Below are 27,127 nucleotides of genomic sequence, written 5' to 3'. Positions count from 1 at the left end.
AAAGAGGTTTAAATATTGAACTTAAAGGGGACACACTATTTGAATAATGGCCAAAGCTTACTCTAGCTTTTTCTTATGATTCAAGCCCTATGTTAAGCACACAATTGTATTAATTCAGCTAATCTTGGAATTAAACCTACACGATAGGAACTAACTGGTGACTGTGGTGAGGGACCAAACTCAGCCTGTCCCTCCTTGGTGTAATCCTATTTTACTCTTGATAACTCAGTTTCTCCTCATCCCTATTTGCAATGCTAATTACTGAGAAGTAGCTCAGACTCTGAAAATTATTTCTTAAGCTTTTACAATTACACCACTCAAATGTGTCAATGTGATAAAAAGGAATATTAAAATGGATTACAGGATACTGTGGTATCAAATGAATACTAAACTTAGCTGGTTTTCATTTAAAAGTAAAAATGAAAGAACGGAGCTGGGGTGGCTGGATTTTTTAGGTTTCTTACAGTAATCAAGTACTATGGTTCAAAGGTCAGGTGCTAATCAATGGCAGCATCCTTCTCTACTTTTTTTTTAAAAAAATTATTAACTTCAGTATTTGAAAAACATGCAAATACCTAAAGACATCATTCACCAAATCTAACCAGTCCCAACTGGTTATACAACTCAAAGAGCTTTTCCACAATTAGAATAGACATTCAGAATGGAAACTGTCTTCCATTTTATGCCTTAATTTTATTCATTCACTGTTGAATTGTCCTTCAAGATCTGTTTTACCATCGAATCCTTTGATCTTCACTCATCTGATGTCAACAATCCTCCCAGCTCTGATGTCCAGAATTCATTCATTTGTTTACCACAGTGTTCTCTTGTCTCTGCTCAGGACCAATCTGTGCATGCTCTTTGTAACGATGCCATGCATTTCCTTCCATGTATCCTAAGTTCACTTGCATGTCTGTAGCTTTCCATACATGTTTACTTAAACCACATTCCCAATCACAAGCAATGCCATCTTCTGCCTGAACTTGACTTCAGAAGAACACACATACATGTCACCTAGATTCACTAAAAGTACATGCTCATGAGCCTCAAGCAGGTCCTTAGCATTATTTGTCAATTACGACCATCAAAGTTACCCTTGGGCATTCTCTCCTCCTTTCCTGGATCAATCATTTCACACCTTTCTCCACAACCCCCATCACCTCTCTCCTATAATTCAGATAACAACTTCAACTCATTTCACTGAAAGACCAAGAAGGCAGCTTAAAGCTCCTACCCCACACCCACCTTTCCAGCCCCATAGCCATTCTACTTCCTGCTTTACCCACATGCCCTTTGCCTCCTTAAATAGCTACAGTCCCAGGAAAGGACAAATCTCCATTGTGTGCCAGCCCTCATCAATCAAAGAGCACTTGGTTTTTTTTTACCATCTCTCTTTAGTTTCCAGCTGTCTCTTCCTTAAATCACCAATGGCTTTTCTTTCCCTGATGATCTTTTCCATCAATGAAACAAACATGCCGTCGCTTCTTTTACATAAACAGAAATGTCTCTCATGACCCTGTTTTCCTTTCCAGACACTCCCTTGTCTCTTCTATGCTTTACAGAAAAGACCTGAAGGAATAGTTGGCCAGACCATTGTCCAGTGAATGAATTCCATCTGACTCACTCCACCCGCCACTGAAAATTATGCTATGAGATCATCTCTTACTACTACAATGCTTCAGATATTATTCAGTTCCTCAGCTTATTTTCTCAACAACATTCTATGAAGCTGACCATTTCATAGACCTGAAAATAGCTTTTTTTGTGTAGTTTTCAAGACACAAATGTCTTCAGGTTTCCCTTCTCCATCTTTGAGTACTCTTGCCCATTCTCACCCCCTGAGTGACCTATGAACCTCATCTGTCAAACACCCTTATTATCCATAGACACTCATAAATACTTCTCTTGGTAATCTCATCCAGTATGATGTTTTGAGAATTGTCTAGACATTGACTGAACTAAAGCTTCTATCTTTGGCCAAAGCTTCTTTTCCGAACTTCAGACTCAATGTGTCCAACTGCCTAATCTTAGGTACCACATAGACAAACTTAAAATGTGCAAAATTGGCCAACTATTCCTTCAAGCCTGCTCATCTCACAGACTTCTCCATCAATAGTTCATGAAAAATCAACCCTCCCTTTTCCCACGGCAACCCCAAACTTCATTCTTCACCCCCTCTTCTGCCCTCATCCTGTATCAAATCCATCCGAATGGAGGGCACAAGGTCCTTGTGCTTACAGATGGGCACTAGGGAAACCAGGAATGTTAAACATGCGGCATGGTCTCTTCAAATAAAAAAAGAGATGTTTGACCTGTTTTCTGCCCAGAAGGTTGGGAGTAGATGTGCTTAGCAGATTAGTGACCTCTGTGCTGTCTCTATGACAAGGCCACACCTGGCTTCCCCATACAAACAAGGCTCACCACTTCTCTATATTGCCCTAATGTAAAACAACTCATTGCTCACCTAAAGCAACTTAAGACCTTTCCCTAGGCTGTCCTTGCTTCCGTCTGTCTGGGTGCTACTACCAGACTTCAGATAAGTCAGTCCCTACCACTTCTTTCCTAAAATTTCTCTAGACACTTTTCTTTTTAGAATCAAAGCCAAGGTTATTTCTTAAACTAACCTACAAACATTCACGGCTGTAGCCTTCTGCTCTCCTCAACCTCCTGCTGTTCTTCTCCCTCATTTTATTTCAGGCAGGCTGGCTGACCTCCCCGCTGATCACAGGACACATCACCATATTCTATGGGCTCTCTCCTCAAGGATTGTAAAATACGCTCCTTGTGAATAATGGATGGCTTCACGTTCGGCTCTGCTGAGTATTCATTGGCCCATCTTGTCAGCCATGACACACTGCTTTCCACCCATTCTCTCCTCTCCTACTGTACGTTCCTTGTCCATGTCTTTTACTGTTTTTGTTTTTCTGTTATTTTCCCTTTTTTTCAATATGGATTTTATTATTTATTTCTAGTTGGCTCTGAGTTCACAGATATCCATGTGCCTCTGTCTCCTGAGTGCTGAGATTAAAGGTACGCCCCAGCACACCCAGTAATCTACTGCTTTTCCTCTTTCCCTGTATATTAGTTAATATTCTATTGTTATGAATAAAAAAACACCATGCCAAGGCAAATTGTAAGAGAAATCATTTACTTGAGCCTATGGTTTCTGTGGGTTTTAGTGATGATAGAGTAAAGGCATGTGGCCAGGAACAGCTGAGAGATCACTTCACCATCCATAAAGAGGCAGCAGAGAGACAACACACTGGGAATGGAGCAATTCTTGATATTGCAAACCCTGCCCCGGTGGCATACTTCCTCCAATAAGGCCACACCTCCTGGTCTTTTCCAAACAGTTCTACCAACTTGGGACTGGGTAGTCAAATATTTGAGCTTATGGAACCTATTCTCATATCTTGCTAACTTCCTTGCTCTTATCTTTCTCATTTGAGGGTTTGGATTGTAAACTACAAGACAGCAGAGGTCTTTCTTCCTTCTGACTACTGCATCCTCAGCACCAAAAATTTGTTTGAATAAACAGATGAACAAGTGCTGTGCCCGACATCAGATTGGAATACAAGAATTCTGTGGTTAGGATAGCTGAAGCAAGTTAAGGAGACGGGTGGCTGCCGGGAAATCAAGCATTACAATCCATGTCCTTTGGTCACAGGAAGAGAGGACTCAAGAGAATTCCCGGAATATAGAGTATTCTGTTCCAATCTAGACCATGCAGACAGTACTTAAGAGCACAGCCACAGAAATAATTTGAATAAGGTCACCCCTGCGTTTCCAAAATGAAAGAGTCATCACATTTGAAACCTCTTTCTCAGTACCCGGAGGTACAAATACAGTCAAAACCTTTTAGTGCTGGGGATGAGTACCTAATGAATGTCTCCTAGAATTGCTTACCACTGAATAAATATCAATGCTGAAATTCAAGAGATTAGAAAGACCATATTTAGTTTGAATTTGAATTGAAATCACCTAATATAAGGCAGGAAGCTTTTGCTTCTATTAAATGAGGTATCAGCAATAAACACTGGTTGGGTTTTGTCAACTTGATACAAGCTAGGGTCATCTAGGAAGAGGGAATCTCGACTGAGAAAATGCCCCCATCATATTGATCTGTAGGCAAGCCTGTAGGGGCATTTCCTTAATGATTGATGTGTGAAGGCCCGAGCCACTGTGAGTGTCCCATCTTTGGGCAGAGGGCATCTGTTTTCTAAGAAGGCAAATGGAATGAGCCATTTGGAACATGTCAAGGAATCTTCCTTCGTGGCCTCTGCTTTACTTCCTACCTCCAGGTTATTCCTGCCTTGAGTTCCTGCCCTGGCTTCCCTTCATGATGTAGTAATCCAGATGTGTAAGCCAAATAAACCCTTTTATCCACATGCTATTTTTGGTCTTGGTGTTTTATCACAGCAAGAGAAAGCAAACTATGACAATCATATTGATATTTAGCTATGTTTTACAAATATATTTATGTCTAATTTAATTTAACTATTTATAAAACTGTAACATATTCTATTGCTCTAAATTCCATGAATTCAATTATTTCTTATTCATTTTTATTGCCCTTATTAAGACCCAAACTAGTAATACTGTTCTTGGCATTTTTAAAGACAGGGCTACACCGATGAATCCACATGGCATCTATGAGAAACATTTTAGTTGCAGAAAAACATCTTAGTTTAACACAACCCAGATAAGTAGTGACTGTTACCAAATTACACTTAAGTATAATCTTTCCTCTCTGATGGCACAGACCATGGACATGCACTTAAGATTCTGTACTACCTATGAAAATAGTACTGCTTCTGCCAACAGTAATCAATATGAGATGACTGCCCTAATCTACTGTAAGCTGTCATGTTCAATAATATCCACGGAGTGTTTATTGCACTAGGAACTTCTCAAGCATTCCCTCACGTTATCTACAACCCTGACTTCAGGTGGTTATGATCAGTAAGGCTAAGCAAATTCAGACATGAGGAGGGAATTTGCCCAAGGTCGATACCCACCTTTTTAACTTGACTTCCAAAACTAGTCAGAGTCCCACTTGCTAATGCTATTATTGAATGTATTAGCTTATTGCTGAATGCTTGTCATGCTCGAAACATCAATATTGCCTTAACATGAAGTTTTTTTTTTAAAAAAATCTGATCCTAATTTCAGTTTAAGGACCCTTAGCGCGCCAACACATGTGATATTTTTAGAAAGCTGGTACAGCCCAAATTGTCTTTTATTGAGAAATGCAACAGGGACAGAGAGTCCCGGCTCTTATACTGTATGTCACAATGCTTCCTGGAAACCCCAGCTTAGAAGACAAACACGGAATATACTTTCTTCTCTTGGTCCCTATACCATAGCATGTGAATGTCACCTAATTAGAAATAGGATAATTTGGCTTAAATAACTGCCGCTTCCATCCACATATGAATTTAGAAATTATTTTCAGTTTTACATTTTATTTGAATTTTAGTAGAATTCTTAGTAACTGTGGTAGAATTTCTGGTGATGTTCCCTGCCTGCTACCATGTGGCAGATGTCCATGTCAGCTTAACTCTGCATGCCCCCCCACCCCCCCCACCCCCGTGTCTGAACACCTTCCTTCTGACAGCTGGATTTACAGCTTGCCTCCCTGAGCTTTGTTGTAACTGTAATCAAAGGGTCCAGGAGCTGTTGTTGGAGCCTGTTCCCAAGTTCCTTCACTAACAGGATGAAGACCCTAGAGGACACCCGGATGGTGACATGTGGCAACTCCCATTGGGCTCTCCCAACGCTTTAGTGACACAACTGGGGAAGAAATGAATAAATGGGAATTTAGGAAGATAATAATTTGGGAATGTAAATAACCAGGCTGCATTTTATAAAGTATTCGAGAGATTTACTGATTTCAATATTATAGAGCAAGACTTCTTAACCTTCTTACACTTATTTTTGTGTACATGGTTTTTTTTAATTTATTTATTTATTAAAGATTTCTGTCTCTTCCCTGCCACCGTCTCCCATTTCCCTCCCCCTCCCCCAATCAAGTCCCCCTCCCTCGTCAGCCCAAAGAGCAATCAGGGTTCCCTTCCCTTTTGACCCCTTTCTACTCAAGTAATTTTCATGGAACTCTGAGTACGTATAGAAATATAAAGTGGGTACATAAATCATGCATTTCCTAATAATGAAGCATGAGGAGATTTATTTTAAGGTAGTTTTGTATTTTACCATTTACTAAAGATGAAGGTACATCTGTGCACCACTGAGAGAGATGTGCTTGTTTATGTTTACAGGAAAGTTAAATCTTGGCTGAATATTTGATAAATGAAGATCTTTAGATACTCGGGTTTTATCTATCTATCTATCTATCTATCATCTATCTATCTATCATCTATTTGTTTTTGTTTTGGGGGGCAGGGTTTCTCTATTTGGCCATGGCTGTCCTTAGAACCTGCTTTGGAGATCACCTGCCTCTGCCTCCCATGTGCCACCACCACCTGGCAGGTACTCTGATTTTATAGTCGCCAGTTCTGACAACGCCATCTCATATGAGTACATACTGGAAAATTGGAGAAATACGTTTGGTATCATTTCTGAAACCATTGAAAATTCTGTCCCTAAACACAGCTCAAAAATTCTTTTAATGCTTTTTTTAAATGAAACTAAGGTCAGGAATTCATATGGCAATTTTAAAAACCAAACATTCTAATACAATATAATACAGAGACATACTAATTTGACACTGGCATGCTGAAGAGATAGCGGTAGGGAAATATTTAAAGTCTTCTTTTTATAATTAAACTATTAAATTTCTTTATGAGAAGAAAACTTTGCAAATGTTCAGGTTGTGGCCTCTCCAGAGGCCAAAGTGCTCATGCTGTGCGTCTAGGACCAGGGCTGAAGAGAAGCTCTACCGGAGTGCAGAGAAAGCGTGAGACATACAGTTTGGGTTCATTATCATTTGATTTCAATTGATGGTGGTTGTTCCACATCCCAGAGCCTTTTCTTGTTAAGAACTTTTTGTGACAGCACATTCACTTCTATAACCTTGCATGGGTCACAAGCCGCAGCTTAGGGAGCTTGTGTCCAGAGATTTAAGAAAAGTGGGCCAAATGCATAGGAGGATGGAGCAACAGCATCCAAGCACTCCTGGATCATTAGAAATCAGAAAATAGCCTCACATAAACATGATATTAATACTTAGCTTTTCATCTTACTGTCTCTCTCTGTCTCTCTGTCTCTGTCTCTCTGTCTCTCTCTCTCTGTCTCTCTCTCTCTCTCTCTCTCTCTCTCTCTCTCTCTCACACACACACACACACACACATCACCACCACCACAAACAACAACAGCAACAAAAACACCATCACCAATAACAACATTTACAAACTATAGGATTACTGGGGTCTCCTAGACACTTTAACTTATGATACAAAAACCTTCATCAAAATGTCAAGAAAATATCAGTACTCTTGAGGGAAAATAATATCAAAAATAAATAATTTTATCCCTAATTAATAATCCAGACACTTGATTTAAACTAATATAGTAATTTTCTATATCCTCAGAATTAACCATATTTCTATACCGGTGTTGTTTTCAGTTTTTTTTTGTTGTGTGACTTTTGTTTGTTTGAGACACTGTCTTATGTAGGTAGCCCAGGTTGGCCTTGACCTCACTGTGTAGCTGAAGATGAACTTTAACAAGTTATAATACATCATTCTTGACTAATTAACATATCAGATCAGGAGGGTCACATCATTTCTGAAGAAAATACTAATACTGAATTTATTTTTTTTCTATACTTCACTAGAAATGGCAATTCTAAAACCCAAAATGGCACTTCAAAAGTTGGGAAATTGCTAAAAATTGGGTTGGCTCAAGACCGACTTCCTGATACCTCAGTAAATCGATATGAACAGAAAAGAGCCCTGTGCTCTGAGACTCTGCCTGGATCTTGGGCGCTTCCTGATCCACGGGCCAAAGCCTGTCCCTCACGCTTACCTGGTTGCAGGTGTTGATGTCGATGCCTCCCTTTAGATACTCCACAACTTTGTCCAGGTTGCCTGCTCTGGCAGCACGGAGGAAGCTGGCATTGCTGTCAGACTGGAAGAGAAAGAAAAGGCCTTTGGTGAGTCAAGTTGAACATCAAATGCACCAGCTACAGCAAGTGTTGACACTACACATAGGGCAAGCTTTGCCTGAGAAACGTTTCAGTGCCAGCTTTCAGACACTGAGCTACCATTCACAGCATGAGGCAGCAACCACACCGTGGCTTGTGGATATCGATATAGATGGGAAAGACACTCTGTACATACAAGAATACAAAGGAACCGTTAAAATGAAAATGACCATTACTGCTTTATTCCAAACCTTCAGCCAATTCAAGGATGAATTTACACTATGCAAAATTCCACTAAATTTCACTGAATCTAAAATATTATATTATTTTTCCATGCTTGAGTGTTGTGTGCAATGGTGTTTACATGTGTATGAGTGGCCCTGTGAACAGGTCTGCACAAAAATATATGCTCATGGAGGCCTGGATTGATGTGAGGTGTCTTGCTCCATCACCACCACCCTATGTTCTACTTTCCTTATGGAGGAAGGATCTGGCCATTGAACTGAGAGCTCACCAATGACTTAATCAACCAAGCCTGCTTGCCCTGGGTTCCTCTGTCTCCGCCTCCCCGGTATTGGGACTCCCATCATGCCTGCTAAGATCTTTATGTGGGTTCTGGGGATCCTAGTTCTGGTCCTCTGCTAGTGTGGCACATGCTTTGTGCACTGGGCTATCTCCACAGCCCCTATTCTTTTGCTTTCTCATTGGGTTTTTAGTAAATGAATACGGAGCCTGGTGGAAAATTAAAAAAAAAAACAACAACAACAAAACAGTTTAAAACTAGATGCAGCAAAAGCTGCTTGGGTTCCTCTTTCTTTCTTTCTCTACTGTTAGATTCTAGATGACTCAGCGGAAGGACACTGAGTCAGGGTCACTCCAGTCATCCAGCCTCACGTTGGGAGAATAAGGAGCTTTGCAGAGGAGGAAAGCATCAGTTGGCAGGTGTGGACTGGGCTGATGCAAATTTTGTCCTCCTGGTGATTTCAGGGAAAACACTATTAAATGTAAGCCAGCTGACATAATACCAGACTGAAATGCCCTGGTAAAGATGATAGCTCTCTGGATGGAGACTTTTGTTTTAAGGTTTTCATCTTCCCACAGTCTCCTCAACTCTGGTCCTGGGAAAATCAGCTGCATTTGCCTCGTGAAAAGTCTAGAGAACTGTTCCAAAGGCAAAGTTACAACCATCGCCCCGGGGCTTGGATTCTGACTTTTAAACCTTAACATAATAATGACAAAAAACTTTTGTCAAGGTTAAAGACATTTACATAACTATTATAAATTTCTTGTGGTATACTATCTAACCAAGGAGAAGAGGGGCCTGAAGAGGGATGTAATTCACATATTTGGATGTGAGCTCTGAGTTTGATAACTTCTGTTTTCTTTCAGGTTTAACAACACTCCCCTTAGCAAAATGCATAGCCTCCTTCCCTCAAAGAAGACGACGCTTGGCAGGGATTCTTGGCACACTCTCTCAAAGCTGTTTTTTAAATTTGTGAGGATGGGCAGGTAATAGAAATGGGAACATTTTCTCAGGGAGTTTCAAATACATGATTGCTTGCACATTGCTAAGTGATTTACACTCAGGAACCCTGAAAACCCAAGAACTGAATGATCTCACATCAGTCTGAGTATCTTTGGGTTACAATTTTCCAAGCCAGCCAGATGCTTAAAGGGGGAACAGCATGGCCGAAATCCAGACACCCAGAATCCATGTTCTGTCTCTTTGGAGATGCATCACGGTGTGACTAGTGTAAGAACGTTCTCCTTCCCGGGATGCCTCGCTTCTCCTTCCCAGGATGTCTCGTTCTACATCCTTCCTGAAAGTCATGCCCATGGCAGAGTGCCCTGAGTCCATCTGCAATGCAGGGACTGAATTATGACTCACTTCAAAATGCTTCTTCTATGAAATTATTTTGCTGTTTTTAGCTAATGTTGAAAACTCCTATGGGGTTTCCCCCTCTGAGTTTCTTGCTACAAGAAAGTAAAACTTGATGTGTCACATGGCACTATGAAGAGCACACAATAAATATTATTTTTTGCTATAAATCAATAAAAATAAAATAACATGAAGTCCCAAATGTGAACTCTAAAAGTACTATTATGTAAACAGAAATTTTCCAAATTAGATTCATTATAAATTGTACTAAAAACTGAGCAAAGGAAATACTTACAATTTGTGCAAGAAGCAAATAATTGAGGTAAGATTTACTGAGTGTATACTGTGGGCCAAGAAAAGAGCTAACGGAGCCATACACATCGAATAATCAAGATTCATAGTAAGACTATAAAGAATGGTGTATCATTGTGAGGGAAGAGGTCTAGAAAGTTTCTTAGGTCATAGGATTACTCGGGGATAGGGGAAGATTCAAGATTTATTTCCCATTTATCAGACTCAGAGTCAGAAACCTTCTCTGCTATTACATCCCCAGCAACGCAAATTTCCGAAGTAGAAAACAGTACAGATTCCCCCACTTCAGCAGGACCACACACGACCTTGGTCTACAAGTCCTCGGTAAACCCTGTCATTTATGATGTAAGTGCCGCACAGGAAATGCCTCCTGGCTACACCTAGTGAGTGCTATTTGCAACTAGCAAACACTAAACTCAAGATCTAGGTGAGAAAGCCCCAGAAACTCCTTCATTTGCAAATGAGGGGGAAAGTGGGAAGGTAAAAGGGAGTTGATAGGGCTTGAGAGAGGGCTCCCTGGCTAAACAACACCCGCTGCTCTTCCAGAAGACCGATGTCTGGTGCCCGGCACCCACATTCGGCAGCATACAACCGTGACTCCAGTTCCCGGGTACCCCGTATCCTATTCTGGCCTTTGTGTGCACCCACACACACAGGGCATATACTCACACAAATACACATGTATACATAAACACAAATTAATCTTTTATTTTTAGGAGACATCTGTTACATGTCTCTACGTGTCTCTAGGGCTCCAATACAGCAAAAGATCAAGTTGCATTTTGTTCTTAGAGAAACAAGCAAAAAATGCAGTAAACAAGCCAGGGCAGAGGGAGAGACCATCTTGAAAGCATAGGACATCAGGGCAGAAGCTGAGATAGACTGAAGACCACAGTGAATACCAGGAAGTCCACAAGGCCCTCTGCCAAACTTGTCTGAAGAATGGGCAGCTGGCAGGTGCTTTTGTTGTTACAGAGTATCAAGTGTTCTTAACTGGTTGTCTATTTTCCCAGTTAAATTTTTAAAAATGGATACAAGTTCAAGACTTAGAGCAAAACCCTGAAATTTTAGCAAATAATATTCCTAGTTTTAAATGTAACATTTGTGCCATCCTGCCAGGAATCTCTAAGGCAGATTCTTCTTCCACCCCATTGAAGAACTTAGTTTTCCCCAAGTGAGGAAATGCATTAAATGAAACGGTTATTATCATATGGTTTAAGAGCATGAATTTCAGAGAAACCCTGTTTTTTAAAAAAACAAAAACACTAAAATCATGAATTGTCAGGACAGAATTAAAATAAACTTCCAAAATTTGTATGTAGAAAAAAAAACTATTCTGAAGTTCAAATTCATACCCTTACACAGAAATATGTATTCTCTTTCTTGTACAACATTGACAAATACACATGTCAATACGCTGTGTCCTACAATGAGGTCAGTCTGTGATTACAGTTCTTGACAAAACAGCTTTTGACAGCAGGAGCATGGTTACCTTTAATCAATAAGGAGATAAAAGAGGATTCAAACACACAGAGAGACAGAGACAGAGAGAGACGACAGAGACAGAAAGACAAGAGAGGAGAGAAGAAGACAGGAGGGGAGGGAAGGGAAGGGGGATTTTTGTCCGTCTGTCTGTCCCATCGCTTATGAAAAGAAAAGCAGAGCTTTTAAATCAAGGCTGAGCATGAAGAAAGCAAACTTTCAAAACTGTTTACTTTATTCAGTCAGGAACATTCTTACATCAAAGCTCAATAAAGGAAAAAGGAAGCAATGGCAACTCCTTTGGGAGAAGGTCTAGATACACCAGGGACTAACCCCTCTTTCTGCTCTGCTACTTTGTGTCTGTCCCTAGGACCCTTACACCCTACAACCAACTGTACCTCAGCCTGTAAAGCTCCACTCCCGGGAAGGAAGTCAAATGTTCCGTTCTGCCTGAATATTTTAATAAGCAGCATATGGTTATCATTAAGTGCACCCGCTTTGTAACTCTCATGGGACATCTCCAGCCAAAAAAGAAAAGCTTCCTCTCCAATTTGTCTTGACACAGTTCCATTTTTGTATCTGAGCATCAGAAAATAGGATTTTTCTTGCACCCAGCATGAGCATGAGGAGGAATGTGTGTGCCCAAGGCCAATTATATCCTAAAGGAATGCTCCACCAAAGGTTCAGAGCCCATGACTACCTAGATTTAAAAATAAGTTCACTTATTATTAGATTATTTCAATACTAAACTAACAAGGAAAATAAAGCATGCTGCAGGTCATGTCGCTGGCTAGCCTATGACAGAGCACAAACAGATTATTTGGTATTTGTTTTTCTAAATCAGTGCCTAACAAGAGAAATCTAGAGGGCATGTGTGGATGGTTTTGGTTTTGTATTTATTTATTTATTCATTCATTCATTTATATTTATTGTGTGTGTGTGTGTGCACATGCACACACGTGTTTGTGTCTATGTGTGTGTTCTATGTAAAATGTTTTGCTGTGGTGCAGAGAGAGAATGCTCTGAAAGTCTGGTCCTGAGACAGGGCAGGATAGTCGAGAACCTGACAAACTGAAAGAGTCCGAAGGAAGTACAGCAGAAAGTGTGCACCAACATCGATGCTGACGTCGCCTCTGCATGGGCAACTTGCACAAACTTAGCAGCAAGGGCAAAAGAAACCCTCTGAGAAACGATTCTCAGTTTCAACTTCTACTTAGAAGCTGCTTGGGGTGAAACTCCTGCTTGACAGGTATGATATTCGTTCATTCTCTGTTCAACCTGTCTCGCCCACTTCCACATTGGACACAACTGTGGGCAAGTATCCTAAGTCAGTAGGCACCTTGAGTTCCAGGAACAGCCAAACCTGCCTGCCTGGAACCCCCAGAAGAGGGCAATGATCTGATATGACAAGAAAGTGCCCAGAATCAAAAAGTGCGGAATCAGAATGAATATCCTCAAGCAGTAGCAATGACAGCTTTTGAGCCACCTTACAGAACTAGAACCAAGAAGATGATCAGTGGGATGATGACTTGGCCAGCTTTCCTTAATTACGTGACCTCTCACCCCAATATGACCCCGAATTAAATAAGACACATGTGTTAGTACCTTGAAGATGAACTTGGATCACTATTTTTTCCTGTACTCGAGTATTGATTAAATACCTCTGTCTGCTTTTGCTCTTATTTGTTTAGTTAGCATAGAAGGTCAGGTGCCTAGGCTTAGGGGTGCAGGAGCTCAGGCTTTTGCCCAAAATTCAAGTTACTATAGAGTTTACTGAGTTCCGTGGTTTTAATATTCTATTAACACTGAAATGACACTGGGGATCATAAATCGTCTCTTATACTTTAAAATTAATAAATCCATTATTTAAGACTGACAGAGACTGGGATAAGAGCGGGACTCAGGTGGCAGTCTTGAGCCTTAACAGAAGGACAAAGAACACCCATCCCCCTTTCATTTCCCGTAGGTATACATCCCACCAACCCTCACGCAAGTCTCTGCTGACTGAGGAAGTCACGCAGTTTAAATCCTGTGAAATTTCACTTACTGATTTGAGAAATCATTATAGCTTAGTAGAAACACAGTCATTTACCAGGCAACCCTGTGATCAATGGCAACACAAAGTCAAGAAAACTTAGTGAAATGTACTGGGAGGTGGGGATAATAATGTGAACACTGAGAAAATTAGAATTCTTGTTGTAGGTTCTTGGATCTCTGTCTAGAAACAGGGTCAGCTAAATCCCATTTCATCGATGATGAATTGTATGATATTGGTTTTTTAATATACTTGTTTTATCATGTTTATATGTGTCTGGGTGGATGAGAGTATACCATAAACATGTAGGAGTCCTCAGAGGTGAGGACAGAAGAGGCATTAGATTCCCCAGAACTGGAGTTAAAGACAGTTGTGAGCTACCATGTGGGCACTGGGAACCCAATCTGGGGCCTCGGAAAAAGTGGTAAGTATTCTTGACGACCAAATTGTCTCTCCAGGCCCATGATGGTACCAATTTCCGATCAAAAAACACACTTCCTAGAACTGCAGGGAAAATGTAACACCACATAGTCTGACTACAGGCACGGAAGAAACCTGCTGTTTGTTTCACAATCTGTGGCTTTTCCTGAAGGGGCTGAATGCAAAAGAACATAAGGAATCACATCACAGGCGTGCATACATGGTCTCGTTTAAGTCAGAAGGTTTTTGCCATGACCAAAACAGAGCACATGGATACACTCTGGGGTATATTGGTACAAAGAAACGAAACGGATCTGGAATACAGACTATCTCTCCAGTAGGGAGGATTCTACACACTCTCTTCTTAATATGTAGGCATACATTTGCACAAGGATTATCACCAGATAAAGCTGCTATGTTCAATGTTTTTAGAAACTGGGAGTGATCAGAATACCTAACATTTACGTTTGACTCCTTATGCAACACTTGAAAGTTTGGACTGAACTCAAAATGCTGTGTAAAGACAAGCAAAATGTACAAGTCCGAAATTGAATGTCATGGGTTTCCTATAATACTCTCTAACAGTTTCAAGAGTTAAAATAACATGGAAATCTGTACTTCATGTACCAACACTATAAAAAAAGAAATGAGCCTCACATTTGGATTTTTTCATCTTCTTTCCTTTCTTTATCTCTTTCTTCTTTATTTCTTTCTTTCTCCTTTCTTTCTTCCTCTCTGCCTCTCTTTCCTTTTTCCCCCCCTTTAGACAGTATCTCCTTGTGTTGGCTGTCCTGGAACTCACTATGTGGACAAGACTGGCCTCAATATTAAAAGCATATGCTACCACACCCAGATGGAAAAAAATTTTGTAATATTTCTTTTTATTTCTAGTGTAATTGTTTGCCTACATGTATGTATTTATAGCACAGATGTTCCTGGTGCCCACAGAAGGGCAGAAAGGGGCATCAGAGCCCCTGCTACTGGATTTTCCAACAATTGTGAGTTACCATGTGGGTGCAGGGAACTGAAGACAGGTTCCATGCAAGAGCAGCAAATAGCCAGGGGTGGGGCACTCATCTGTAGTCCCAGCACTGAGGAGGCAGAGGCAAGTACACTTCTGTGAGTTCGAAGCTAGCCTGGTTTACATAGCAAGATCCAGGTGGGCCATGGCTACGAAGTGACACCCTGTTGTGGGAAAAGGGGTTGGCCTGCCCCTCTGAGCCACCCCTCTTGCCCCTATGCTGAAAGTTCATTAACACATCTACATTCTGTTGAAGTCTAAACAGCCCTCAGACATCAGCTAAGGGTCTTCAATTGATATTCATTGGACAGTAAGGAAATATGCCTTTTTTTTTTTTGTTATAGGATCTTATGTATTGTAGGTTGGCTTTGAACCTATTATGTAGCAAAAGAAAAAAGTGCCTCCACTCCTGGATGGGTGGAGACATAAGTATGCTCCACCTCACTTGGTTTATGTGATTCTGAGACTAATCCTCATTACTCCTTGCATATGAGGCAAGCAGTCTATCAGCTGAGCTATATCACCAGCCCTCAAAATTATATATGTACAAATCCTATCCTTAATCATGCTCCTAATTTCCAATCAGCCAGGCATCTTTGCTAAGAAAGTTTTTACCAGCATCAACCCAACATGCACTGGATGAATGCATGAAAGCGTCCATCCAACTACTACGAAATGTAGACAAATGTAAACAAATTCAAAGGAATTCCCTTTTGGATGTTCACTATTGGTTTTGTAGTTGAATAATAATCAACTCTAACAGCTCTTGGTCAGGGATAAAGAGAGAGTTATGCTACAACAGTCTGCTTGACAATTTAAGATACGTGCGCATGAAATGCTTTCCGGTCCCTGACTAATCAGCGGGCTAAGATATTGCAGCGTATTTCCCAGGCAAGACATTAAAGTTTACCCCAACACAATACTTAAAGACGAGGCTAAATGGACCTAAATTAAGCTTCATCTCCCTTTATGTGCTTTACAATTCTCATGATATGAAAGAAACAGACCCAATCAAGTGAAAATATCTTTCATGGGTGTTTTATTGCGCTAGACGTCCTGCGGTGCTAATTCACGACCGCCCCCTTGAGACAGGCAATGTGATTTTGGTCCCCATTGGTCTGATTACTCTCTGGCTTCAGAGACCATCTGCTCGAAAGCAGACATCCATCAGTCAGAGTGGCTTTGTGGTGCCGACCGTGCCCCACCCCCGCAGCTCAGTCTCACCTAGATGGCTCTTTTCACATTGAATTATTCAAGGTTGAAGCAAGCATCAAGTCTTGAAGGAAAAGTCGCCCAGTGCCTTCCCTGACATTATCACCTCCATTTTAAAAGAACCTGCCCAGGCTTTTCCATTGCAATACATTTCCTTAGGCTCATGATTTCGTGTGGCCCCAGTGAGATGGACATGGAAATATAAACGGACTGAGATCTTCATTTATAACACCCGGGAATCTGCCTATAATTACCAGTGAGATTGCCTTTTCTTGAGGGTATCACTTAATTACAGCTGGATAACCCACTCATCATAATTGCAGGACTCAAAATAAAATTCTGAACTCAAATTTTAATCTTTGACAGTATTAATATCTACATTATTATATGTTATATAATATAACCTAAAAACTCAAATTCATTATTTTTATGATATCATTTCTTGCCCCATAACAATATTTTATTTTCTGGGAATAATGGACCCACAAATTGTTCATGCAATTTTTGGAATTCTTGACTTTTTTTAAGTCTTTTTAATCATTAGGTATCTGAAGTTTCAGTATGGTAATTATGCTGTTTATTAGAAATCATTTGTCTCTAAGCCCATTCATAGAACTGTTATTAAGTTCATTACCTCTATAAAATGTCGAGAGCCCATCTTTCTAATGTTCATTTAATTGTTGGAAACATATTCATGTATCCCATTTTCCAAAGCATGTGGGATTTATAGGAGGATGAAAGGCTCTGAAATGTTTCTATAAATATGCAAACATTCAAACACTTGTAACATACATATTTACATACTACAGTCCACATGGATGCTCAATACAAACAATGAAGACAAAACCAGAATTCTAGCATGCCAGAATTATGGCAAATTAAACATATAAAATTCCTTTCTATCAGTTTCTTTACCTTAACCACATTACTCCAATATAAAGAGATCTAACGCTAACTTTAAAACAAAAAAAGAAAATCGCATACATGTGTTCCATATGACAAGGGAACTATTCCCCAGTGTGACTCACTAAGTTAAGATGTATGAAATTCCTGACAGGATTCATAGTTGTACCAATCTAAATGTACGCACATTGGAAAACAAGAGTATCCCATTTAGAAATAAAGAAATTAAGTTAATCAAGTAAGTATTTCAAGAGCAAATGGTTAAAAATAACTAGTCATTAACACCAAGTTATTTTGCCGATAGTTGATTATTTCCAAAGCATGTACTCTGTGCCAGATGGTTACATGTTCGAGGTTAAATGAAGAAGCGAGAGGATCCAACTTCGGAACGATCCGTATTTTCACATACATAAAAATAGGGACAACAATGTTGTATTTGATTCAGGGTTCTGAAAATGTTGGGTGAAATCATGGCTGGCACAGAACCCGCAGGTGCAGTGTCATAGAAACAACAAAGGGCTCACTGCGCTGCTTCTAGAAGGGACCACAGATGACCTGCCCATACCTACAAGAGAGGCAGAAAGTTCTGATTGACAGAACAGAAATTCTCCACGTGGCTGTGTGCATGTGTACCCGAGAAACTGAGAACTCAGAACACACTGAGACGCCACAGCTGTCATGTCCCCGTGAAGCCACGACATAACTGAGATACCACTTCCTCCTCACGGGGTAGAGCCTGCTGACTTTCCAAACTTAATCCCCCTGTGCCATTAATTTCAATCATCAGAAATGGCTTGTACAATTTAAATTTCACTCTATGCTGCTCCTGAAAGCGAGAGCATATAATCCTACACCCAAAGTGTAAAGGATAAAATGGGAAATTGGTTTAGAAAAGAATGTGTTTGATAAATGACAATATGTAATACACACAGTGGGTAAGAGGCTTCGAAAATCAAGTATCCTAAACTCACAAAGCCTTCAGCACCCCCTCTAACATTTAGCTAATACTACAAAGCTAATTCTGTTGCAACTCAGTAAAAACCCCTAAAGTTTCAGAAGAAGGTGGGGGGGGGGGTTGCTTGTTCACAACTAGTAACAAGCAAAAACTACACTCGAGGCCAAATTTGAGTTCATTTTCATTATTGAGCACGGATGGAGAACAAGACAGCAGATCCGCTCTGTCCCAGGAATTTGTAAGAGATACTAAGAACTTCGCGGAGAGAGTACCGCAATCCTGTCATTTCTGGCCAGCGGCGTGTAAAAGGGGAAACCACCAGGGTAAACATGGCCTGGCGAGGGCACAGGGCCACTCTTAGGTCTGTGCCGCTAGGCATGAGCCACTTGTATTTTCTAAGTTTCCTCATCAGTGGTATGCATTGTTTTCTAACTGTGTTTCCCCACCAATACAGCCATTACGTCATCGCTGCCTGCGTCAAGCAGACACTGACTGATGCCTTCCTTCTGTGGTTTCAATTTAAGGAGACAGAGACCCACGTCGGAGCACCGGACAGAAATCTCACGGTCCAAATCAGGAGCAGAAGGAGAGAGAGCACGAGCAAGGAACTCAGGACCACGAGGGGTGCACCCACACACTGAGACAATGGGGATGTTCTATCGGGAACTCACCAAGGCCAGCTGGCCTGGGTCTGAAAAAGCCTGGGATAAAACCGGACTCGCTGAACATAGCGGACAATGAGGACTACTGAGAACTCAAGATCAATGGCAATGGGTTTTTGATCCCACTGCACGTACTGGCTTTGTGGGAGCCTAGGCAGTTTGGATGCTCACCTTACTAGACCTGCATGGAGGTGGGTGGTCCTTGGACTTCCCACAGGGCAGGGAACCCTGATTGCTCTTTGGGCTGACGAGGGAGGGGGACTTGATTGGGGGAGAAGGAGGGAAATGGGAGGCGGTGGCGGGAGACAGAAATCTTTAATAAATAAATAAATAAATTTAAAAAAACAGTTATCAAAAAAAAAGGATGAGAATTAATTACAATGTGTTTTATGTACTGAACTTGTTTTAAGGTAACACTCGCCAAACACCAAATCGAGCAATCATGTGTAGTCATTTTACAAGACTGTGTGGGTGTGTGCAGATACGGATATATAGATATGGATGCAGTTTTAGTGATTTGTTCATGTTAAATATTTTCTCCACAAATGTAACATCCTGATAGAAGTCTGTCTTCCCTATAGCCCTCTATCTATCCCTGAGACTTAAGACGCAAACTGTTTAGTGTGCACGTTTGGGCTGTGCCACTAGATTCTCAGCGCATTGACAGAATAAGCAATACACACTCATGCATTTCTTTCTAGTACCCTGTAACTAGGCACAACGTGAACAGCTAGTCTCACTACATAACAAATACATTCATAATCTTATTTAATAAACCTCATAAGCTTCTCAAGGGAAGAAGCCCAGGCTCGGTGGAATTGTGCCACTTGCCCGTGGATTGGAGGAGGGGGTAGAAAATGATAGAACTGAGGATTAAATCCAGTCTTGCTGGAGGGACCCCCCATTTATCACCACCGTCCCCAGATCCCTGCATAAGTTCTGACCATTAATCATCTGTTGACTGGGGAACAGGTGGCTACTACCACATTTCCTGGCTCAGCGTTCATTCCGATCCTCTGGTGCCCGATTCCCTTTCTCGTCTTGCAGCAAAGTCAGCAATTTCATCTGTATCCAGAATGAAAATAATTCCTTTTTTTGTGTGTGATGAGGCTAACCCAAGAGTTGGAAATCCAAAGGACCCGATTGCCTTATCTCAAAATGCTACTGCGTGCTATGCTCAACACATAGGACAAGAATGTGACCATCACTATTATCGCTGTTACCCTGGAAAGGAAAACCCTTCCCAACTGTGTTGCATTGGTGGCTTCCATGCTGCCACTTATTCCTCTGCTTCGGAGGCAGCATAATTTCTAGTGCACAGGCAGAAGTGTTTTCCTGAGTGGGACTGCTTCCAGAAGCGTCCAGAACCTCTCTCTGCTGTTCTTAATTAACCGCTCCACCTGCTACTTAAAGGTTGGCCGCACTTTCAAGAAACGATAGGAGTAAATTCCTTTTCTTACTAAAAAGTAAAAATGCATTCGTTAGTCATTCCTCCACACCGATCGAAAGTCTAAATTAAGGTGACATTAAATGAAATGGCTTGTTGCAAGCATAAGGAAATATTTAAAGGCATGTTCTTAAAAGAATGTGTGAGGCATAGAAACAAAGTTATTTCACTCACTTTTGCTTTTAATAATCTCCCATATCTCAAAAGGGGTAGATAATTATAAATATACACATACATACACACACAGCTCATAGAACACTTAAAAACTGAATTTTTAAAAAATGGCTAAAGTCACAATAGCCTATGACCTAATTTTAACAATTTATATTATCATATATTCTTTTTGAGAATTTTCTATAGACGTATTCTATATGTGTATAGAGATGTTTTCACAAATTTGGGGTGATGACATTCCATATTTCACTTTTAAAAAAAATAACTTTACCAAATAAGTATTGGATCTCCTGTGTAAAAAGGTTGGAACATATTCTAAATCTAAATCTCACAAATGTATTACAGACAGATTATTATTTTTAGCTTTCTGCAAACATTTATACATAACTATTCTCATTGACTTTTATTATTTGAAACAATTTTATGACTAAAAAGTACTCGTAAGTTTCTCTCTCTGCTTAACTGTAGCCTCCTGACATCCAATGATGTGACAATGACTTCAAGGGCTAGGGATGTGCACATTTCTGACCGGCCTTGAGCTCATCCTAAGAAAGGCAACCTCAGCACGATCTCACATTGCCTTGCCCCACTGACATTACAGTCTTGTGATCTGCCATGGCCTTCTCATTTCTGGAACATTTGGAAACTTAGTCATAAATTTACTGCCAACTACATGTGGCTTCTTTGATTTTTGTCTGTCTTTTCTTACAGTTTAAAATGCCTTTTGTTTTGAAATATTTACAGAGACATTGTAAAATTCTGTTGTTTTTTATAACCAAATTAATCTGTTTGTTATATAAAGTACAAAGTGTAAACTTCAACTTCTATGGGAGTTTGGTTTTTATTACTTTTACATTTTCAAGGCCTAAAATCAATAAAATATTTCTCTATTTTCTTCTAGATTAATTTTTCCTCATTCTTATTTCTTTAACTCTTAATTTTATGTGTGTGAAGAGGGGGTGAGTTACAAACATGCAATTTTTCAAGTGGGTAGAACCTCCCACTGCCCACAAATTACACATATGCCGTCTACTTTCTCTCACGTCTTCCTTCTTCTGTTGCTCTTTGCTTAGAGGGCCAGACAGCAGCAGGACATGCTGAGAACTGCTTTCCTAATCCTGTTTCTGTCTCTTCCCATGAACTGTGCGACTTAAGTCACCAAGTTCCAATAATCCTCATTTGGTTTATAATAAAATGGGGGGGGGACTGTGAGAATTAACGTAGTTAGTATATGTCAATCCTTGAGAATGTAGTTCTAGTGTAGTAGAGAACCACAAAACTATGGTTTAGAAAAAGACTCACAATTGTGAGGAGTTATGAAAATTTATACTTGTTTAATTCTATACAGTGTACCAGAACAGAATCCAGGGATAACCAAGAATCAATAATGGGTAATTAATATGGTTTCCTACACACATTCCCACATCTCATGTTTTTATAATTCTTTTTTCTTTTCCTATTTTCCACCTCTAGGTCACCTTGCGATCCTATGGAGAATAGATATAGTCTCAGTAACATATCAAGTTCTTAGACACAAAATAGGTAAGCACACTAACAACTTGGCTGAGCAATGCTTATGGCTGGTTTCTGGCACACAGCTGTAATTGAATGAACAATATGCAAAAATGAGAACGGCGATTGGCATGCACATCTGGATTGCTGTGTCATTCCTTAAGCATCACCAAAGCCAAGATTAGCTCTTTAATGTATGTCTGTACAAAGGGAAGGAAGAGAAGCAAGGGAAAGAGGGAGGGAGGGAAGGAAGGAGGGACAAAAGAATAAAAGAAGGAAAGGGAGCAGTAAGGAAAGAGGGAGAGAAGGAAGGAAACTTAATGGAATTCAATATTTATTATCTTGTAATGCATTGACTCAGTATTTAATCTTACAGGCAATTAAAATAAATTATACAGACAATTTAAAAATATATGGAATGGAGAATTAAATAGAAACGGAAATGGAAAGAGCAGGTAAGGGAGACAGCTAAAACTCAAGAAAATTTGAGAAGCTCATATGGAAACCTACTAAAGTAGAGGCATTTTAAAATATAGACACATATGGCTGGGCAGTGATGGTACACCCTTTAATCCCAGCACTTGGGAGGCAGAGGCAGGTGGATCTCAGTGAGTTCAAAACCAGACTGGTCTTCAAAGCAATTGTAGGACAGCCAGGATGGTTATACAGATAAACCCTGTCTCAAAACACATAATAATAATAATAATAATATATACATAAATGAAGGTGATCTAACTAGAACTGCCAAATAATAGAATAGATGGTGCCCCAATTGAACATCTCTTGCCACCAAATGAAACCTTCAGTGCCAGGAATGGGCTATACCTAATCAAGTTGTTGGCCAAAGGAGCCTGGAAACTCACAAACTGAGCTATATACAAAGCTCTTGGTTGCGCTCCACAAACTGATGGCAGAATCCTACTGCTGAAGACACCTGCGTAACTCAGCGAACACAGAGAAGTTGAGCTGATGACTACATAGAACCTTCACTCTTACTGACTAGTCTTACCGGAAGCTACTCTGCACACTACCAGGAGAAAAAGATAAACACCAACACAGCTACAAATCCTCACGTACAGTGGTGACCTGCATGGAAGGTACATTAGTGTAACGGTGACACAAAATTAGTGGAAATAACCAACCACTATCTGATTGGATTTAAGGTTCACTGCATGGGATAGAACCCATACTCAACACTGCTAGGGTGGGCCAAGAACCTAAACTAGACAGGTTACACAGACCTAGCTGGAAACCAAACACTCTTGTTCTGCTAATAGGAACATGGCAATAAAATGCCTCCTAATAACATTCTGCTATATTCATGGATTCGTGTCTCACTCAGCTTCACACCATCAGAAAAGCTTCCTCTTGCAGTAGGTAGGAATACAGAGACTCACAGCTGCCTAGCAGTAGACAGTCAACACAAAGCAGACTAAATGGTAGTTGTAGAAGTTTTTTGTCTCGTAATGCTTTGTTTGTTTTTTTTTAATCCTTATAGGTCTCCTGTTTATATATTATGCTTTTCCAATTGTGTCTTTTTATGGCATTTCTGTGTGTCTCTGTGTCTGTACGTGTTTCCTATGCTTTTAGTTCTTTCTTCAGTTTGTTGTTTGCTTGATCATATACAGCTTTGTTGATATTTTTATTTTATTATTATTTTTAGGTCCCCATTTATTTTCTAATTATGGAAGGAAGAAAGAGTATTTGGTGGGTGGGAAGGTGAGAAGGAACTGGGAGAAATTGGTAGAAGGAAAAGCCTATTCCGAATATGTTGTGTGTGTGTGTATATGTATATATATATATGTATATGTATATGTAATACTTAATATTTTCTGTTTCATATTATTTATACTAAATAAAGTACATTTTGCCCAGAAGTTGTCTGAGAACTCTCTACCATGAGTCCCTCTGTAGCAAACTGGGATTTGTAACCCCCAGATAAAAGCGTAGCTAACAGTATACTCTTAGAGAAATTGCCAAGTCCAGAAAAAACGGCAGCTAAGTTTTACAGTCTCAGATCACTAACTAATCCGACCATGGCCAGATAAGCAAAAGGTTCCTTCAATCAGACTCAAACAAGACCAATGCAGAACTGTAGCCATTTCCATACATCACCTTTTTCTGTCCATACTTCCTGCCTGCCTGGTCTTCCTTCCAGTCCTGGCTCGGGGTTGATTCATCAGCTGCCTTTTGCTGGAACAAACTGCTAACTCTACTACGTCCATAGTCTTGCTTTTAACAGTTGACGTGATAAGAACGTCTAACGAGGCCAGAGATATTTGTTAGTCATCTCTCATGTGCCGTGTGACTTTTTGAGAAGAAATATGGAATGCAGCCAGGATAACGGGCTGGACTTCAACTCAGAGGGAATAACGGGCAATTCTGAACAATCTTGTTATTCAAAGTGCCCGACAGTGGAGTCAAATTCTAATTTTGAAAGGTTGGGAACACATTTCATAACCTCTTTGGTGCCTCTGTGCCTGTACTTCTGGCGACAGCTGGCAAGGTCAAAGCACAAAGAAAGGGACTCCTCTCTGTAGGTATGCACGAGATGAGTTGCTTTGGAGAGTGGGACTTAAATGTCTTCTAAGTGCCTTGGTTTCAAACTCCTCTGCAGCACAGCACAGAATCGTTCTGGCTGTTAAGGGGATGCACAAACCCACAGGGGTGCAGTGGCGGAGCATGCTCTGTTCCTACATGCCCCGTGTGGCCTTGGCTTCTGTAATTACCAATAGAGTGTTGCCAACAAGTTCGACAAGAAAGGCCTATTAACATTCTTGTGTCCTTGTGTGCTGACAGTACACACCCAGTCTGTCTCTTTGGGAAAATCAACCCACCCCACTTTCAACACCACGTAGTAGTTATCCTGCCAGATTTCACTTATGAGCTTTTTAGAGGTCGTGCTTCAGCTAGTTAAACATATATTCCTTACTACCACCTTTCATGCTGTGTACTTATTACACATTACAAAATAGGCTTTATCAACTAAGCCATCATCAACCATCAAAAATCATCCTGTAACGAAGCACAAGAAATTAAATACCATGTGCCATTTCGTTTTGTTCTGTTTTGTTTTCATAGGGTCTCACTATGCAACCCTAGCTGTCCTGAAACTCACTCTGTAAACCCTGCTGGCCTCAGTCTCACAGAGATCAGCCTGCCTCAGCCTCTCAAGCGCTGGTATTAAATGCATGCACTACTACACTGAACCCCCATAATGAAAACGATGACTGCTCGTTCATTTCCCAGCCACCAACGCCTTAATAATTACACAGAAACTATATTAATTACATCACTATTTAGCCAATATCTTAGGCATATTCCTAACTAGCTCTTACATCTTAAATTAACCAATTTCTATTAATCTGAGTATTACCACGAGGCTGTGGCCTACTGGTAAAGTTCCAGTGTCCTTCTTCTTGGCAGCTACATGGCATCTCCCTGACTCCACCTACTCACTTTCTCTCTCTCTCTCTCTCTCTCTCTCTCTCTCTCTCTCTCTCTCTCTCCCTCTCTCCCTCCCTCCCTCCCTCCCTCCCTCTTTCTCTGTGTTCTGATTTCTCACCTGGCTTTACTCTGCTAGGCCATTGGCCCAAACAGCTTTATTCATCAACCAATAAAAGCAACACATATACAGAAGGACATCCCACATCACCATAAGCCATTTTTGAAAAGAAATAATCACACAGAACACTTGTCTGAATAAATCTGTAAAATAGTCACATTATGAACAGAAAATTGTTGATCATCTTTTACTCCTAAAAAGGCTATGGAGGTTTGAATAAGAATGTTCCCCATAGGCTCATGTACTGGAGCACTTAATCCACAGCTAGTGGTACTGTTGGGAAAGTTTAGGGGTTGTGGCCTTGCTGGAGGAAGCATTCGCATGTGTGCTTTGAGAGTTTGATAACTTGAGATACTTCTATTTTGTAACTTCTGCTTTGTGCATGCAATTCAAGATGTGAGTTCTCAACATTCAGTGCCTGGCACTTGCTACCATGGTGGCACCTTATCCCTTTGCAACTGGAAAGCTAAATAAACCCTTCCTCCTTAGGTTTGCCTCAGCCATGGGATTTTTATCTCAAAGGTAAAAAAGTAATGAGCACACATCCCTTTTTCTTTATAACTCAGGGACCAACGTAACAACTGGGGCTTCAAAAATGTTTCAGAAATTCTCCTGGCCATCAGAGCCCTACCAGGAGTCTCAGTGGATGCTTCGTTCTTTCACATAGGTGGCCAACAATCTAGAAAGATAAGGTACTGAAATAACAGATTATAAGAAATAATAATACATTTTTCTATCAGAGTAGAATTTTAATTTCTTATTTTTCCATGGTAAAGTGATACTTCTTCATTAGGTCACTTATCAATCTTAACATTTAAGTTTAGTGCGCTGTGTGTTTATTTCAGAAGGGTTACTGTTAGACTATAGAGACCCCTACACTGTCAGACAAAAAAAAATCTCAGATTGTTTCCAATTCCCTTTTGTAACACATTAGTGTCAGGTAGGTAGAGTGGAGAAAAAAAGAAAATTAAGATTTTAAATAAACTATATGTCAGCAGCACATACAATTCCTCAAAAACCAGTTTCAGTGAATAATGTCTAATACTAAATACTCAGCTTACACATAGCTTTAATACATAATTGACTGCTCGGGAATGTCACTGCAAAGATTTCATGTCAGGTAATCATGCTGATGTTTGAGCTCTTATATGGGAATATTACAGAAAGGTGCACAAAGACTTTCCTGTGCTTACAAAAGCCCACACAAATACGATGCGAATATAAGCATTGAAAAGTCAAACCGCCAAGATTTTTATAATGAAATGTGATATAAGATTGCATAAATTTCAAAGGCGCCCTTAGGCTGAAAATAAAGGAATCACAAAACAGGTGGATGTTTCCTGTGGCATAATAAATTTAACTAAGGAATTAAATCAGGAACTGGAAATGAGTAAGAACCGCAGCAGATGTCTGCTTGGGAAGGAAGCAAATGCTCAAAAAATAG

General features: G+C 40.3%; 1 protein-coding gene across 50 annotated transcripts in view; it reads right to left on the bottom strand.

The window, feature by feature from the left end:
• Ank2 (ankyrin 2) overlaps positions 1-27,127 on the bottom strand; it is a 521,939-nt gene that overhangs the window by 158,146 nt on the left and 336,666 nt on the right. For all 50 annotated transcript variants that reach the window (XM_075981403.1, XM_075981421.1, XM_075981404.1 and 47 more), the window contains one exon: positions 7,987-8,088. In XM_075981403.1, coding sequence (XP_075837518.1) covers positions 7,987-8,088 — 102 coding nt within the window. The remainder of the gene's footprint in view (positions 1-7,986; positions 8,089-27,127) is intronic.

The sequence above is a fragment of the Microtus pennsylvanicus genome, chromosome 7 (assembly GCF_037038515.1).
Source record: "Microtus pennsylvanicus isolate mMicPen1 chromosome 7, mMicPen1.hap1, whole genome shotgun sequence".
Classification (NCBI taxonomy): Eukaryota; Metazoa; Chordata; class Mammalia; order Rodentia; family Cricetidae; genus Microtus; species Microtus pennsylvanicus.
This window is presented reverse-complemented; position numbering and strand designations above follow the sequence as displayed.